General features: G+C 41.0%; 1 protein-coding gene across 3 annotated transcripts in view; it reads left to right on the forward strand.

Moving 5' to 3' along the window:
- Positions 1-13,430, forward strand: part of LOC141726905 (zinc finger SWIM domain-containing protein 6) — a 330,987-nt gene that overhangs the window by 220,936 nt on the left and 96,621 nt on the right. For 2 of the 3 annotated variants that reach the window (XM_074531999.1, XM_074532000.1), the window contains exon 2: positions 6,215-6,571. In XM_074531999.1, coding sequence (XP_074388100.1) covers positions 6,215-6,571 — 357 coding nt within the window. Of the gene's footprint in view, positions 1-2,947; positions 3,024-6,214; positions 6,572-13,430 lie in introns of those variants that run through there. The other variant, XM_074532001.1, reaches the window with a different exon arrangement.

Here is a 13,430-nt window from a genome sequence, read left to right on the forward strand (position 1 = left end):
TGGAATATTTCCAGATTTTATGGCTCCCAGCACTACTTTGTTAGCTGTGTTAGGGTTGTTTCTTTTACAGACTATACAGTGTTGGATTCTTGACTGTACATTGTGATCCATTTTAGACCTAATTATCGATTTTTGCAAATGTTTGAAAAGTTTTTCAGTACTCCAATTAGTGGCTTTGTGTTCATGATCCACTATTTCACACAAGATCTGTTCAGGGATTACTATTTTCCTGGTTGGGGTGACTGCCCAGCCTTGAGGATCAAATTTTGCTTCTAAGGTTTCAATTAATTGACAGTCCCTAGCACTATACTCTGGTTTCTCTACTTGGAGAGGTAACTCTGGCAGGGGTATTAAAGATAAAAATTTGTTTTCTAATGTGCCTTTTTCTGCAGCCTCTTTGGCAGCCTTATTGGCTAAATGATTCCCCAATTCCAGTTTGGTCTTACCTGCTTGGTGTGCTCTGCAATGCATGATGGCAACTTCTGCTGGTTTCTGGATACTTTCAAGTAAATCCAAGATATGTTTTCCATTTTTGATCAATGTACCTTGAGATGTCAAAAGGCCTCCTTCTTTCCAGATGGCCCCATGTGTGCATGTATCACTCCAAAGGCGTATTTTGAATCAGTCCAAATGTTAACTCGTTTTCCTTTACTCAGTTCCAATGCTTGAGTGAGTGCAATTAGTTCTGCTTTCTGGGCCAAAACATTAGAGGGGGGTGCCCCCTATTTGTTTACCTCATGGTGTGTAGTCACTGCATATCCACATAATTGTTTTCCATTTTGGACAAAACTGCTCCCATCGGTAAACAATTCCCAATCAGTTCTTTCCAAGAGTCAGTCTCCTAAGTCAGGTCTGCTGAAGCACACTTCTATAGTCTGTAAGCAATCATACTCTGGGGTTCCTTCTACTTGTTGGGCAAGTAAGAACATAGCAGGGTTAACAATAGAAGTTGTTTTGAGTGTCACATGATCTTGCTCCAGCATGACTACCTGATATTTTAGCATCTGGTTAGGAGATAGCCAGTGGCCTCCTTTTTGCTCAAGCACTGACTACACCATATGTGATACATAAACAACCATGCTTTGTCCCAAAGTCAGTTTTTGAACTTCCTGGATCAAGAGAACAGTAGCTGCTACTGTCCTCAGACAACTAGGCCAGCCTTGGCTGGCATTATCTAGTTGCTTTGAAAAGTAGGCCACAGCCCACCTCTGGTCCCCGAGGAACTGTGACAGCACTCTCAGTGCTGTGTTTTGTCTTTTATCAGTAAATAGTTCAAACAGCCGCATGGGGTCTGGGAGCCCCAAAGCAAGTGCCTGCATAAGGGCTCACTTGAGTTGTAAAAAGGCAGCCTGTGGATCATCAGTCCAGACTATAAAATCCCTCTGAACATTCTTCAAGAGCTCATACAGTGGCTTTACTAGCAGCCCATAATTGCTAATCCATAGGCAACACCATTTGATCATCCTGAGAAAGACACACATCTCTCTTACCGTTTGTGGCTGTGGGAGCTGGCAAATTGCTTTTTTTTGTTCCTGTCCCAGCCTCCTTTGTCCATGAAAGATTTCGAATCCCAAGTAGGTTACTGTGGTCTGGACTATTTGTGCTTTGTCTTTGGATACTCTTTATCTACTTAGTCCCAGAAAATTCAACAATGTCGCAGTCTGATCCAAACATTGATGTTTAGTTTCAGTGGCAATCAGAATGTCATCTACATACTGTAACAAGACTCCAATAGGGTTCTGATTTATCCATTCCTCCACTTCTTTTGCCAATTGATTTCTGATTATGGTGGGGCTATTTTTAAACTCTTGCGGTAGAACTGTCCAAGTCAGTTGGGTTCTTCTCCCTGTGTTCAGATTTTCCCATTCAAAAGCAAAAAGCTCTTGACTTTCAGTACTCAAAGGGATACATGAAAAATCATCTTTCAAGTCTAACGCTGTAAACTATTTTAATTTTTCACTCAAGGTTGTTAGCAAGGTATAACGTTTTGTTACTACCAGATGTATATCTTCTTCTATCTAATTTATGGCTCTAAGATCCTGTACCAGCCAGTAATCCTTTCCATTTGCCTTCTTAAATGGCAAATTAGGTTTGTTAAATTTGGATTTGCATTCCTTCAATAGGCCGTGTTTTATAAATTTTTCCACAAGGGATAATAACCCCCTGCGACTTTCTATTTCCAAGGGTATTAATTTTGCCTTACTGGTCCCACTCCAGCTTTCAATTCAATCTTTACAGGCTCTGCTCTTTTGGATCTCCTGGGCACTGATTTGCAGAAAAAAAACCTAACTCCGCAACTTTGTAAAAGTTGGAAAGCTGGTATGTTCATTACAGCACTGGATGCATGTGGGGATCGCTCCTCCCTAAAGGACATGTGCACCCCTGAGAATTCCCTAACCTTTTTTATCCCCCCCTTAGTTGTACATATGCATAGAGTTTCACAATAGTTTCATGCATATTCATTTTACTGGTTTCAGGTTGCAACTTGCAATTAGTCCTTATCAGTCCTTGTACAGAGAGAACTCTCTGGTCATCTTGTCCATCTCTTGGTCTCTTGCAGCCTCAGCTTTAGGATTTTTTCTTCATTTAAAAGTTCAAGGGGCCCTTCTTATCTCTTCAGCTGGGAGATTGCATTCCTTTTTTCTCAGCTGAGGCAGTTTCTGTGAGCGCAGCAAAGCTAGCAGACTAAACAGGTTCACTTATGCTAGCAAGCTACAGATTTAATAATTCAAAATGGCACATTTCACCTAAATCCGAAATGGATTTCCACCCTGGAAAATTTCCCGCTCTGTTTCAGCACCTCTCCAGCTCAGACCATCATAATTACTGCATCCTCAAGTGATACAGGCAGATGGATCATGTCCAATTTCAGAGACTAGTGCAAAAATAGAGGCTTCCACATAATTAGGTTCTGGGATAATAACCTTTATTTTTCCATTTTTAAATTTGATTTCAGCATTTAGTTTTTCTAATAAATCTGTCCCAAGGAGATGCTTTGGCAAATTGAGTGGATACAAAAACTGGTGAGTCATTCATTGTTTTCCTAATTTAAAATCAATGTGTTTGAAAAATAGCTGAGTTTCGTGATTCCATGTTGCACCAATAATTGTTATAGAATCATTACTCAAGTTTCCTTTTACTGTATTTAGCACCAAGTAACTAGTTCCCGTATCTACTAAGAATTCTACCTCCTCATTTACCTCCTCATTTCCCATCTTAGCTGTAAGCAGAAGTTCTGCCAGGGAAGAATCCTTGAGTCCCCCTCTGTCATCATCAGAGATGGCCATGAGAAGGGGAGCTTTTACTAGAACATTGAGATAAGGCAGTTTGCTAAAGCAAAAGTGAAAGGTAGTATGCACACAAGCAAAGGGAAAAAAAATAATTATCCTCTATTTCCCATCAGCAAGCAATGTCCAGACACTTCCTGGGAAGCAGGGCTTCAGCACACATAACTTCCTCCAGAAAGCAAACATTGAAAACTCATTAATTCCCTCCCTTCCTCCTCTCTCCCTCAGCTTATATATCTGAGCTAACATCATATGGTATGGAATATCCCTTTGGCTAATTTGGATCAGCTGGCCTACTTGTGTGCCCTCCAAGGGTCTTGCCCATCCCCATCCTATTGATGGAATGGAATGTTGGAGAGACAGCACTGATGCTGTGCCAGCACTGATCAGCAGTAGCCAAAACACCAATGTGTTATCAACACCTTCCTGGCCATCAATACAAAGCACAGCACTGGGAGGGCTGCTATGGGAAAATGAACTCCAGCTCAAGAAGACCCAGTTCAGCTACTTACTGAGAGCAGGAAGGAGTAGGATCAGGCCACTTGAGTGTTCAAGTGTTACACTTTTTCTCAGGTCATAAATGAGAGACTTTGGTATATACTTAATAGGAAAGTGATATTAAAAAAAATATATCTCCTATACAATTTCCTTGAGACCACCAATACATCTCTTCTTTACTGGAAATTAACCTGAAATAGAGCTGAACAAGTTTTAACAATACCTCTTTTTTGAGAGAGGGCACTGACGGGAGCATGCTATGATTACTTAAAAATCAAAGGGAAAGGCAGAGGGAGGAGCTCATTATTCAAGGGACAATTCCCTTCCCCTTCTCTGTATGTGTTGAGTGGAGCCAAGAGCAAGAATGCCAAGTATGCCTGGGGTTCTTCATCCTCTTCCCCCCTCCCTTGTATCTGTGCACTTTACAGCTTACTGCCTCTTCAACTCTAACTGATAAACATTATCTTGCAAAAATCAAGAGTCTGTGTCTATGACTTCTGGTAGAATATCACATTTCTGTAGCTGAACGAAATCCAGACAGTGATACTGACTGCACAACCTGCTCTGAAATACACAGTATAAACAAATGGAAAAAATTAGATTTTCCACTTCATTTCCAGTAGATTAAAGAGTTTCTTAAAAACAAATTGAGATGCAATATTTTGGACTATAGCTATGTGTATATTTCTTTTTTACTCCCTAATTTTCATGTGATACTGCTTCCTACAACATACTTTTCTTGAAATACAAGAATACTGAATCAGTTTTGGACTTTGAGGGAGTGTGGCTTTATAAGTAATGTATAGCACGTTACTTGTAATATCCATTCCAGATTGTATGTATGCAGTCTGTTCAAGTTTAATACTGATTATATGTAATTTGTTTGTATTGCTTTGTAGCTATACCTGTGAATTAATGCCTGAACCAAAAATCAATGTCATGTTTACATAAAATCCAATAGAAACACCCAAATTCTGCAGTGATAAAGTACTGAGAGCTAAAGCTGGGCCTTAACATTGGGAAAACAGAGATGGGCTCAGGTCTGATATTCAGAGAACAGCATTTGAGACCTTGGTTCAACAGGGTGCTCTGTGGAGTAGTGGCTGAAGTAAAGATCATTCTTATGGTATACCATATCTTCTTAAAATATAAGAAAAAAGAGTTATTTTGCCTTATGCCTTATCATGCCAAGTGGAGATGCACACTTCTGAAACAGTGTGTGCATATCTCATTGACTGTGAGAGACAACTGCTCACTTTGAAAATTTAAAAAGGTTTATTAAACCATAACAAAAATACCACAAAGGACTACATAAGGAAAAAAAGCTGTAGCACTGGGAACTGCCCCTCGTGCATATCACATGGCCAGTTCATCTTCAAGATGGATGCTCAGTCTTTTATATCCCTGGGGGTTGCATCAGCCAGCCCTGGCCCCTCCCAAAGTCTGTCAGTCAGCTCTTCTTTGCCATTTATCAGTGAAAACTGCTTTCTTGTAACTTGATTGGAGGTCAGGTGTTGCCATGCCGCACCCCCTAAGCAACAAGCTTTTCCATTCCCAACTGCCCCATGCAAGGGGCACATGTGCACGCCTTCTTTTTTACCTGTCCTAGACAACCTCGGCTGTCTGATGGTCACAATACAGGGTGGAAAAAGGGAACTATGGGGAGAACAGAGGACATCTAAACTACAATAACATAACTATACATCACTAAAGCTTTTCTTAATATTCACACAATAGTTATCCCTGATTGTAAGAGCCAATCATCTCATTATCCATCTATAACATTGACTATTATGAATCTGATATCCTGTGTATTGGTAACTGCAGCAGTTTCCATTTCCCAAGAGTTACAAAGACATAGCTGCCCTACCAGATTGCTTGGGTTGATGATGAGCTTTAGCATCAGCTCAGTGGTGGGAGAAGTGAAGGGAATGAGGTTAAGTGACTTGTGTCAGTGAATCGGTGGCAGAGTTGAGATTAGGACCAGGGTTTGTACCACTAGAGTGCACTACTTTCCTCTTATTGAGAGAATGGGTAAATTTGCTGGTAAGTGCAGACTGGTGTGAGGTTTGGAAAATTGCTGCCAGCTTGCTGAACTACTGGGAATTTCACATTGGTCTTAATTGGATGCAACTCTGCTTCTGCAGCTATCATTTACGAAGTAACTTTTTCTTACTATCAAACTTCTATGAATGTTGTGATGGAATGGCAAAGAGGGCTTGTAAACCAGCTCCTTTTGATTTTATTGGATATAAAAAGAGTATGACAGAAAGACAGCGTTCATCATACTTGTAATTAAAGCAAGTTCTATGAGATATATTCTTTCTCAGAAATACATGATGACTTTTGCTAGATTAATTAAAGGTTATCAAAAATGAGATATGGTACTTTATTTAAGAATGTAAGCCCTCCATTTTTTCCCTTCACAGGTTTCCACTTGAGTGGCACTGTGACAGACCCTGCAATGCAATCGGAGCCAGAAACTGTTTGCAATGTAGCTATCAGCTTTGATCGTTGCAAGATTACCTCAGTGACCTGTAGCTGTGGAAACAAGGACATATTTTACTGTGCCCACGTTGTTGCACTCTCTTTATACCGGATCCGCAAGCCAGATCAGGTCAAACTGCATCTTCCCATTTCAGAGACACTGTTTCAAATGAACAGAGACCAACTACAAAAATTTGTTCAGTATTTGATCACAGTGCACCATACAGAAGTTTTGCCAACTGCTCAGAAATTAGCAGATGAAATTCTTTCTCAGAATTCAGAAATCAATCAAGTCCATGGTAAGTTTGATGATTTTTCTTTTGTTTGATTCCTTCTCTGGTTTTTTATATTATTTTTTGTGGCACTCAGGAGTGTGACCTCCTGAAGTCCCTTTCAACCTAATTACTTTGTAATTTTTATGATGTTTACATTATGGTGTTGTGGTCAGTTCATCACATGTTGTTTCTGCCGTTGCTTTTTCCTCTGGGGGACGACTCCTCACACTCTTCCCCTGCTCCAATGTGGATTCCCTCTGTCCTGGTTACAGGAGTAGAGTGCCAGTTTAGCAGTATGTGGGTGTAACAAAAGGTATATTCGGACTCCTCTCTACCTCATTTCTGACACACTGTTAATGATGGGTCATTTGCAGTAGCTGCCCAGAGCACACTTGACACCTCAGGCTACAAGATAGATGTTAAATGAGATAAGGAAAAAAGAGGCAACGCTGCAAGGCAGGGTAGTGTTTCTTTTTCTTCACACCAATGACTCAGCTGTGATAACTCTTTTTGGGGAAGCACCAGCACAGTCACAACCATCCTGAGGTGGTCACCTCAGGTAATGGGCCATAATGGACTCAATGGCACTGGCAGAATAGGCAGCTGCAATGACTCACAGTATTACATCATTCCATTGTGAAAGTTCCCAGCCTGGGGGAGGTACTGACAATTACCACCTGAACCTAAGCATATATAATCTCTGATTTTGGGGATTTGGGACACCACCAATACCACCACTCGTCATATCCAGAGGAGGACCAATACTTCTATAGGACCACTGCTTTCGACCGAAACTGTTATAGGTTAGTTGCGGTGGGGAATTAATCACCGACTAATAAGTCCAAATAAAATGAAATGTATTAATTGATACAGCAAGCGATAATAGGCAAAGTCAGCGCCCCGGGCGCGCTGGGCGACAGGAGAGTCTCCGCTCTAACACTGCCGCACTCTTCTGCTTTTTCATGGAGTTGTTATACAGTCCTGCTTCCGGGTTAATGTGTAGTACTCTGCATATTCTTCTTTTGTGTCTAGGTGGTCATAGTCCACCCCCCGGAGGTCTGAAGATGAAGATTGGTATTTTCCTTTGTCTGATTCCTGGAATTTAAAGCTCAATCTACTGAGGTCCTGGAATCTTAGGTTTACTGAGTGGATAAGCTGATACTGTGCTATCAATCATAGCAAACCCCCCACCCATATTAACAGTTTACTAAACAGATAAACAAATGTTTGTGAAACCTATTGTCTTTGGTTTCACCTTCCTTATCCTTTTAAGTCTGGAAATTTACTTAAGCAAACAACTAGAGGTGGTGCAACAGTCTTACTGGAATAACTTTGTCATCTTTGATGAACAAACCTAAAGTTTTGACCCATTACAAAACCACCACTTGATAGGACTGCGACCATCACCCTGACCAACAGGATGCCAGGTTATACTCTGACTTTGTGGGTTGAAGCCATCTTTCTGAGTATCATTGCATGTATTGTAATCTCTCTACTAAATTCTAACTCTGTCCTGAAATCTCTCTTAAGGTAATTGAGTGGGGTTCATTTCTCCCATCAGTCTATTTCATACCAGCACACCCTCCCACAGGAAACAGTTTTCCATAACCTTCTCCAATGTGACTCATTCTGACAAGGTACAGTTCTTCACAAACTGCTCCAATGTAGGACCTGTAATATATGTTATAAAATAATTCATGCTTAAGAGAAGAATATATAAAATAAAAATTGTAAAATCCAACGAGCCTCTGACCACAAGCAGCCCAGAGACAGATTACTACATTGGAATTACAAAACTTCTGGTGGCAGCAGGAGAACCATGCCTCGTTTAACTAATAAAAGATGTGGCTGGCCGCAGAGATGGGCTTCCTCTGGAGTCATCAGGGAACACCCAAGGGTGATCATCACTTGGTAGATACTATCAATCAAGATAACCGGAAGTCGCCAAGGAACATACATCTGAATATGCGACTTCCCCTGACATGATCAGCGCCTGCCACTACTCAGGAAACAGCAATTGTCCATCCTTGCACAGTGAAAGAAACCTTCATACATATGTGGGGTTACAAAAGAAATCGAGGCACCTCTGCCTCAGGCATAAAAAACTGTATAAAACAGCCCCACTGGAAACAGCATTCGTGAACAGAGGGAGGTCCGATGCGATAGAAGTCAGATCTAGGTTCACCCAGCGCCTACCCTGGGCTTGACGCTGTCTCTTTGGCTGTGGTTTTTAAGGACTGTATTTTGGTCGTGAAAATAAAATCTTTTGCATTTATTAATTTGGATTTCTGGCTGATCATTTATAACACACCCTTCCACGTGGTGCAGTCCTTCAGGAACAGGCTGCTCCAGTGTAGGTCCCCCACAGGGTCACATCTCCTGCCATCAAACCTGCTCCAGCATGGGCTCCACTCTCCACAGGGTCATAGGTCCTGCCAGGACCCTGCTCTAGCAGGGGCTTCCCACAGGATCACAGCCTCCTTTAGGCACATCCACCTCCTCCAGCATGGGGCTCCTACATGGGCTACAGGTTGATCTCTGCACCCCTGTGGACGTCCGTGGGCTGCAGGGACACAGCTGCCTCACCATGGTCTTTACTGTGGGCTGCAGGGGAATGTCAGCTCCGGCACCTGAACCATCTCCTCCCCCCTCCTACACTGACCCTGGTGTCTGCATAGTTTTTCCTCTCACATATTCTCATTCCTCTCTATGCTGGCCCAAATTGCTTCTGTGCTGTAATTTCTTTCCCTTTCTTAAATATGTTATCACTGAGGTGCTACTGCTTTCACTGATGGGCTCGGCCTTGGGCAGCAGTGGGTTTATCTTGGAGCTGACTGGAACTGGCTTTGATGGACATGGGGGAAGCTTCTGGCATAAGACACCCCTGTAGCTTCCCCACTACCAAAAGCTGGTCATGCAAACCCAATAAACCCATAGAAGGTACTGTGGAAAAAATTAACATTAACTCAGTCAAAACCATCACACCAGTACTTTCTTTACATTTTCTCTTATTAGCACTGTCTGCTTCACAGTAGTTCCAGTTTTTCTTTAATGCTATGCACTACTAAACAGTCGTTATATTTTACCCAAGAGTTATGAAATTAAACAAAAGATTAAATTACTTATGTCTAGACTTTGAATCATTTGGGGAATCTAAGGCATAATATTTTGTAATAAGCAATTTGATCAGCTTTTTTTCTATATAACTACTATTTAGAATAATTCTGAAAACACTAAGTTTATAAAATCAGTTACTATTCTGTTGCGAAGTCAGAAGTACCTGTAGTATTGTGCTGAATTGCATTGTAGAGCTCAGACCCTCAGCTTGATGTCTTAAGCTTTTATAGTCTTTTTACCCAGTGGCATGAAAATAGCACTGGTTTAAGTATAGCAATGCTGAGTCACTGCAGAAGGTATAGTGCAAACTGACTGATTGTTGCCTTTTTCCCAACCTGGAAATGAAACTTGAGATAATTTTAGTAAGGAGGTAATATAAGAATAGATCTTTATTTGAAGGCCTTCAGGGGCATTTATGGAAAGATGTCCACAAAAGCTGTCCTAGGATGATGTTATGATGCTTGTATCCCCAATTGTGTGTTCTGTTTATGCTGGATATTATATTCTGTGCCCTCAAGACTGGCTGAGAGCAAAGGCGGGGAGAAGAAGCACAGAGCTTTGTTATCAGGGACTGGACTCCTCCTCCACAGTCTGCTGGAACACTGTTCATGTCTGGGCACAGATGGGGCAGAACACTGCACTTCTGTTGCTTTTTAGTTAGTTAGTTAGTTAGTTAGTTAGTTAAGCTAGCTGAGGCAATCCGAGCTTTCCCTGGACTGTTTTTCTTTCCCTGTTTGGAACCATTCAAACCTGCTCCAGACTGGGACCCAAGGAAACACTGAGAGCTCACACTTTGCAGCCTCCGGGGCCTACTCTGCAGCCTTTCCCAGCGCTGGAGGGACTGATAACAGGGCAACCACCCCCAGGAGAGACTTTCTGAATTTGTCATTTCTTCAAAGTGATGAATGAGCTTTGTCATCTGGTATTGTTCAGTTTTTGTGCTGGGGAGTGCTTTGCCTGTTGAATAAACAGGTTTTTTCCACCTCTCTCCAAGGAAATTCTTTCCCGAACTGGTTGGGGGGAGGGGCCGTGTGGGTTGGCTTTCTGGGGGGCCCCTTTTGGAGGTTTTCTCCCAAATTTGCCCTAAACCAGGACAAAAGCCCACCCCCTCCAGGGGTCAGCACATTTTTTAGGTTTTAGGAAATTAGCATAATTGATAAAAAGCACCATTTAGGAGCACAAATGGTGATGCAATCTTCCCCCCAGGTCAAGCCCCTTTTCCAGAGTCCCCCCCTCAGCACTAGCTGTGCTTTGTTCATAAAATGTATCTCGAAGAGTTGTTCATAGCCTTGATTCCCAGCAAGAGCCAAGATAGCATTGGGGCCTTGTGAGAAACAAGCCTCACTTCTAGAATTTTAGAAAAAGGTTTATTAAACCTTGACAAAAATTACAACAAAGGACTGGATAAGGAAAAAGTTACAGCGCTGAGAGCCTGCTCTCTCCCGTGGCTTTACAGCCACGTGACTCATTCACAAAATGGCTGCTCCACCTTTTATACCCTTGGTGCTGCATCATGTAACCCTAACCCCTCCCAAAGTCTGTAAGTTAACTCTTCTTCACTGTCCATTGGTGAAGACTGTTTTCTTGTAACTTGATTGGAGGTCAGGTGTTGCCATGCCGTGCCTCTTAGTAACAAGCTTGCCCTCCCCCTAAATGCCCTGACCACCAAGGCTATTACAAGGAGAGGGGAAAGAGGACTATGGAATGACATCTTACATTAACATTACTATAAATCTATATAATATCTATCTCTTAATTGTGAGAGACAACTATTACATTACTTATCTATTACAGGCTTTGTATCCCTCAAGGCTTGGAGCTCTGGAATTTATTTTGTCTTTCTGCCTAGGGAAAGGCCATGGAAAAGTACTGGGAAAACTAGCCACTATTACAATAGTCCACAGAGTTACAAATATATGTGTGAAGAATACAGAGAACATACAAAAGAAAAAAGGAAAAAACCAAACAGCATAATGATGAGCTTTTTTATAAAATGTAAACAGTTATGGAAAGAATTTGGGTTTTTTCCCTAAATAGGGAAGTGTAGATGAGAAATCTTAGGCTTTTTAAAATACAAGTTAAAAGTAGCCATATTGTCACCGAAAACCAGGAAATAAACTCTCCAACCAGTTTGTTAATTAAGAAAGTTGGCAGTGCTTTATTCAGTGCTGAGGTACATGAGGAATCAATCCACCTATAATACACACCAAGTATAAAACCTTCTAACAATTTATACATTTTAGCAAACAAAGGAATTAGTGTTCCTTGGATGCAAGTTACATCGTTCTCCTACTAATTAGAATTCTGTCCTCTATTGGTTAATAATTTCTTGCTTCTCATGCAAATTAGTCCACATTTTCAGTCTTTTTATGATCTTTTTCCCAGATAGGGAGAGTTTCAGTACAATTGCTGAATTGTTTTTGTTAGTTTCTTACTTATCTCTGGTTTCTGCAAAATGTCCTTGTAGTCTATAAATTCTGCATTCCTGGTGTCCACTTCTCAGCAATGTATCTTTCTCCCAGGCTTTAACTTCCTCTCCCAAGTCTGAGAGCACCCAAAGCATGTCAAGTGCTAACTTAATTGTTTTTCTAATACATGGACATCACACAGAGCTTGCCTGTCAGCCGCTATCTGTTTCACAGATTAAATCTCCCCTCTTGTTGATTAGGTTCCAACATTTTCCCCCACTACTGCATAGGCTCCTTTTTAAAGAAATATAACTTGTTTGGTAAAAATATCAAGATTATTTAAAGATAAATCTCCTTTCAAGTGGAGGATAAATATGTGTGTTTTGTATATTGGTGCTTTTTATATACATCCTTTTCACAGGTTTTTCCTCTGTTTTAGAGCAATGAAATATTTAAACTATTTGCAAACCTGGGTCTGTTCAACAACTGCACTGCTTTGTCACAGACATCTTTTCATTAAAATCCTTTCTTAGGATTTTTCCTGCTGGAGCTGAGATGTTTCAGCAACAAATGTAAACAATTGTTATCTGCTGCTGTGGAATGCAACAGGTCCACCTGTGATTGGCCCATCTTGGATGTTTACAATTAATGGGCAATCAAGGACTGAGCTCTCTCGGACAGAGTCGGAGAGAGCTCCTTTGTTATCATTCTATTCTATTCTATTCTATTCTATTCTATTCTATTCTATTCTATTCTATTCTATTCTATTCTATTCTTAGCTTAGCTAGCCTTCTGAGAACTTTTCCTTCTATTTCTTTTAGTATAGTCATAATGTAATATAAATCATAAAATAATAAATCAAGCCTTCTGATCACGGAGTCAACATTTTCATCTCTCTCTCATCCTGCAAACCCTTGTGACCACAGTCACACTGCTTGATCTCATGTGGCTTGATTTCCCTTTTAATCTAGTTTTTTGCAACTGAAGATTTATCAGCATGTGTTACATGTAGCTGACTGAATTCAAAACCCCTTAAAACTAACATAGTAAAGATGGAAGCACTCACAGAAGGGCAAGTTTCTCATTACTTGGGTTTTGTACTGTCTTGGACTTGATTCCGGACTTCTGAGAAAGTCTTATGGTTCCTGTGGAAGGTAGAAGAGTTCTTTCACATCTTCAGACACAATTTATTATTAATCAAAAAAAAATATGGACAATAGTGCAATGTTCACAGCTGTAGGCTCTGATGTTGAAGGCAGTTGAGAAAGTTGATGAGCTGGAAGACTTTTTTTAACTTTCTCAGCAACTAGTAGACAAGACATCCCTCTGACCTTCTCAATCTTCCAGTTCTATTTTCA

This window comes from Zonotrichia albicollis, chromosome W (genome assembly GCF_047830755.1).
Source record: "Zonotrichia albicollis isolate bZonAlb1 chromosome W, bZonAlb1.hap1, whole genome shotgun sequence".
In the NCBI taxonomy this organism is placed as follows: Eukaryota; Metazoa; Chordata; class Aves; order Passeriformes; family Passerellidae; genus Zonotrichia; species Zonotrichia albicollis.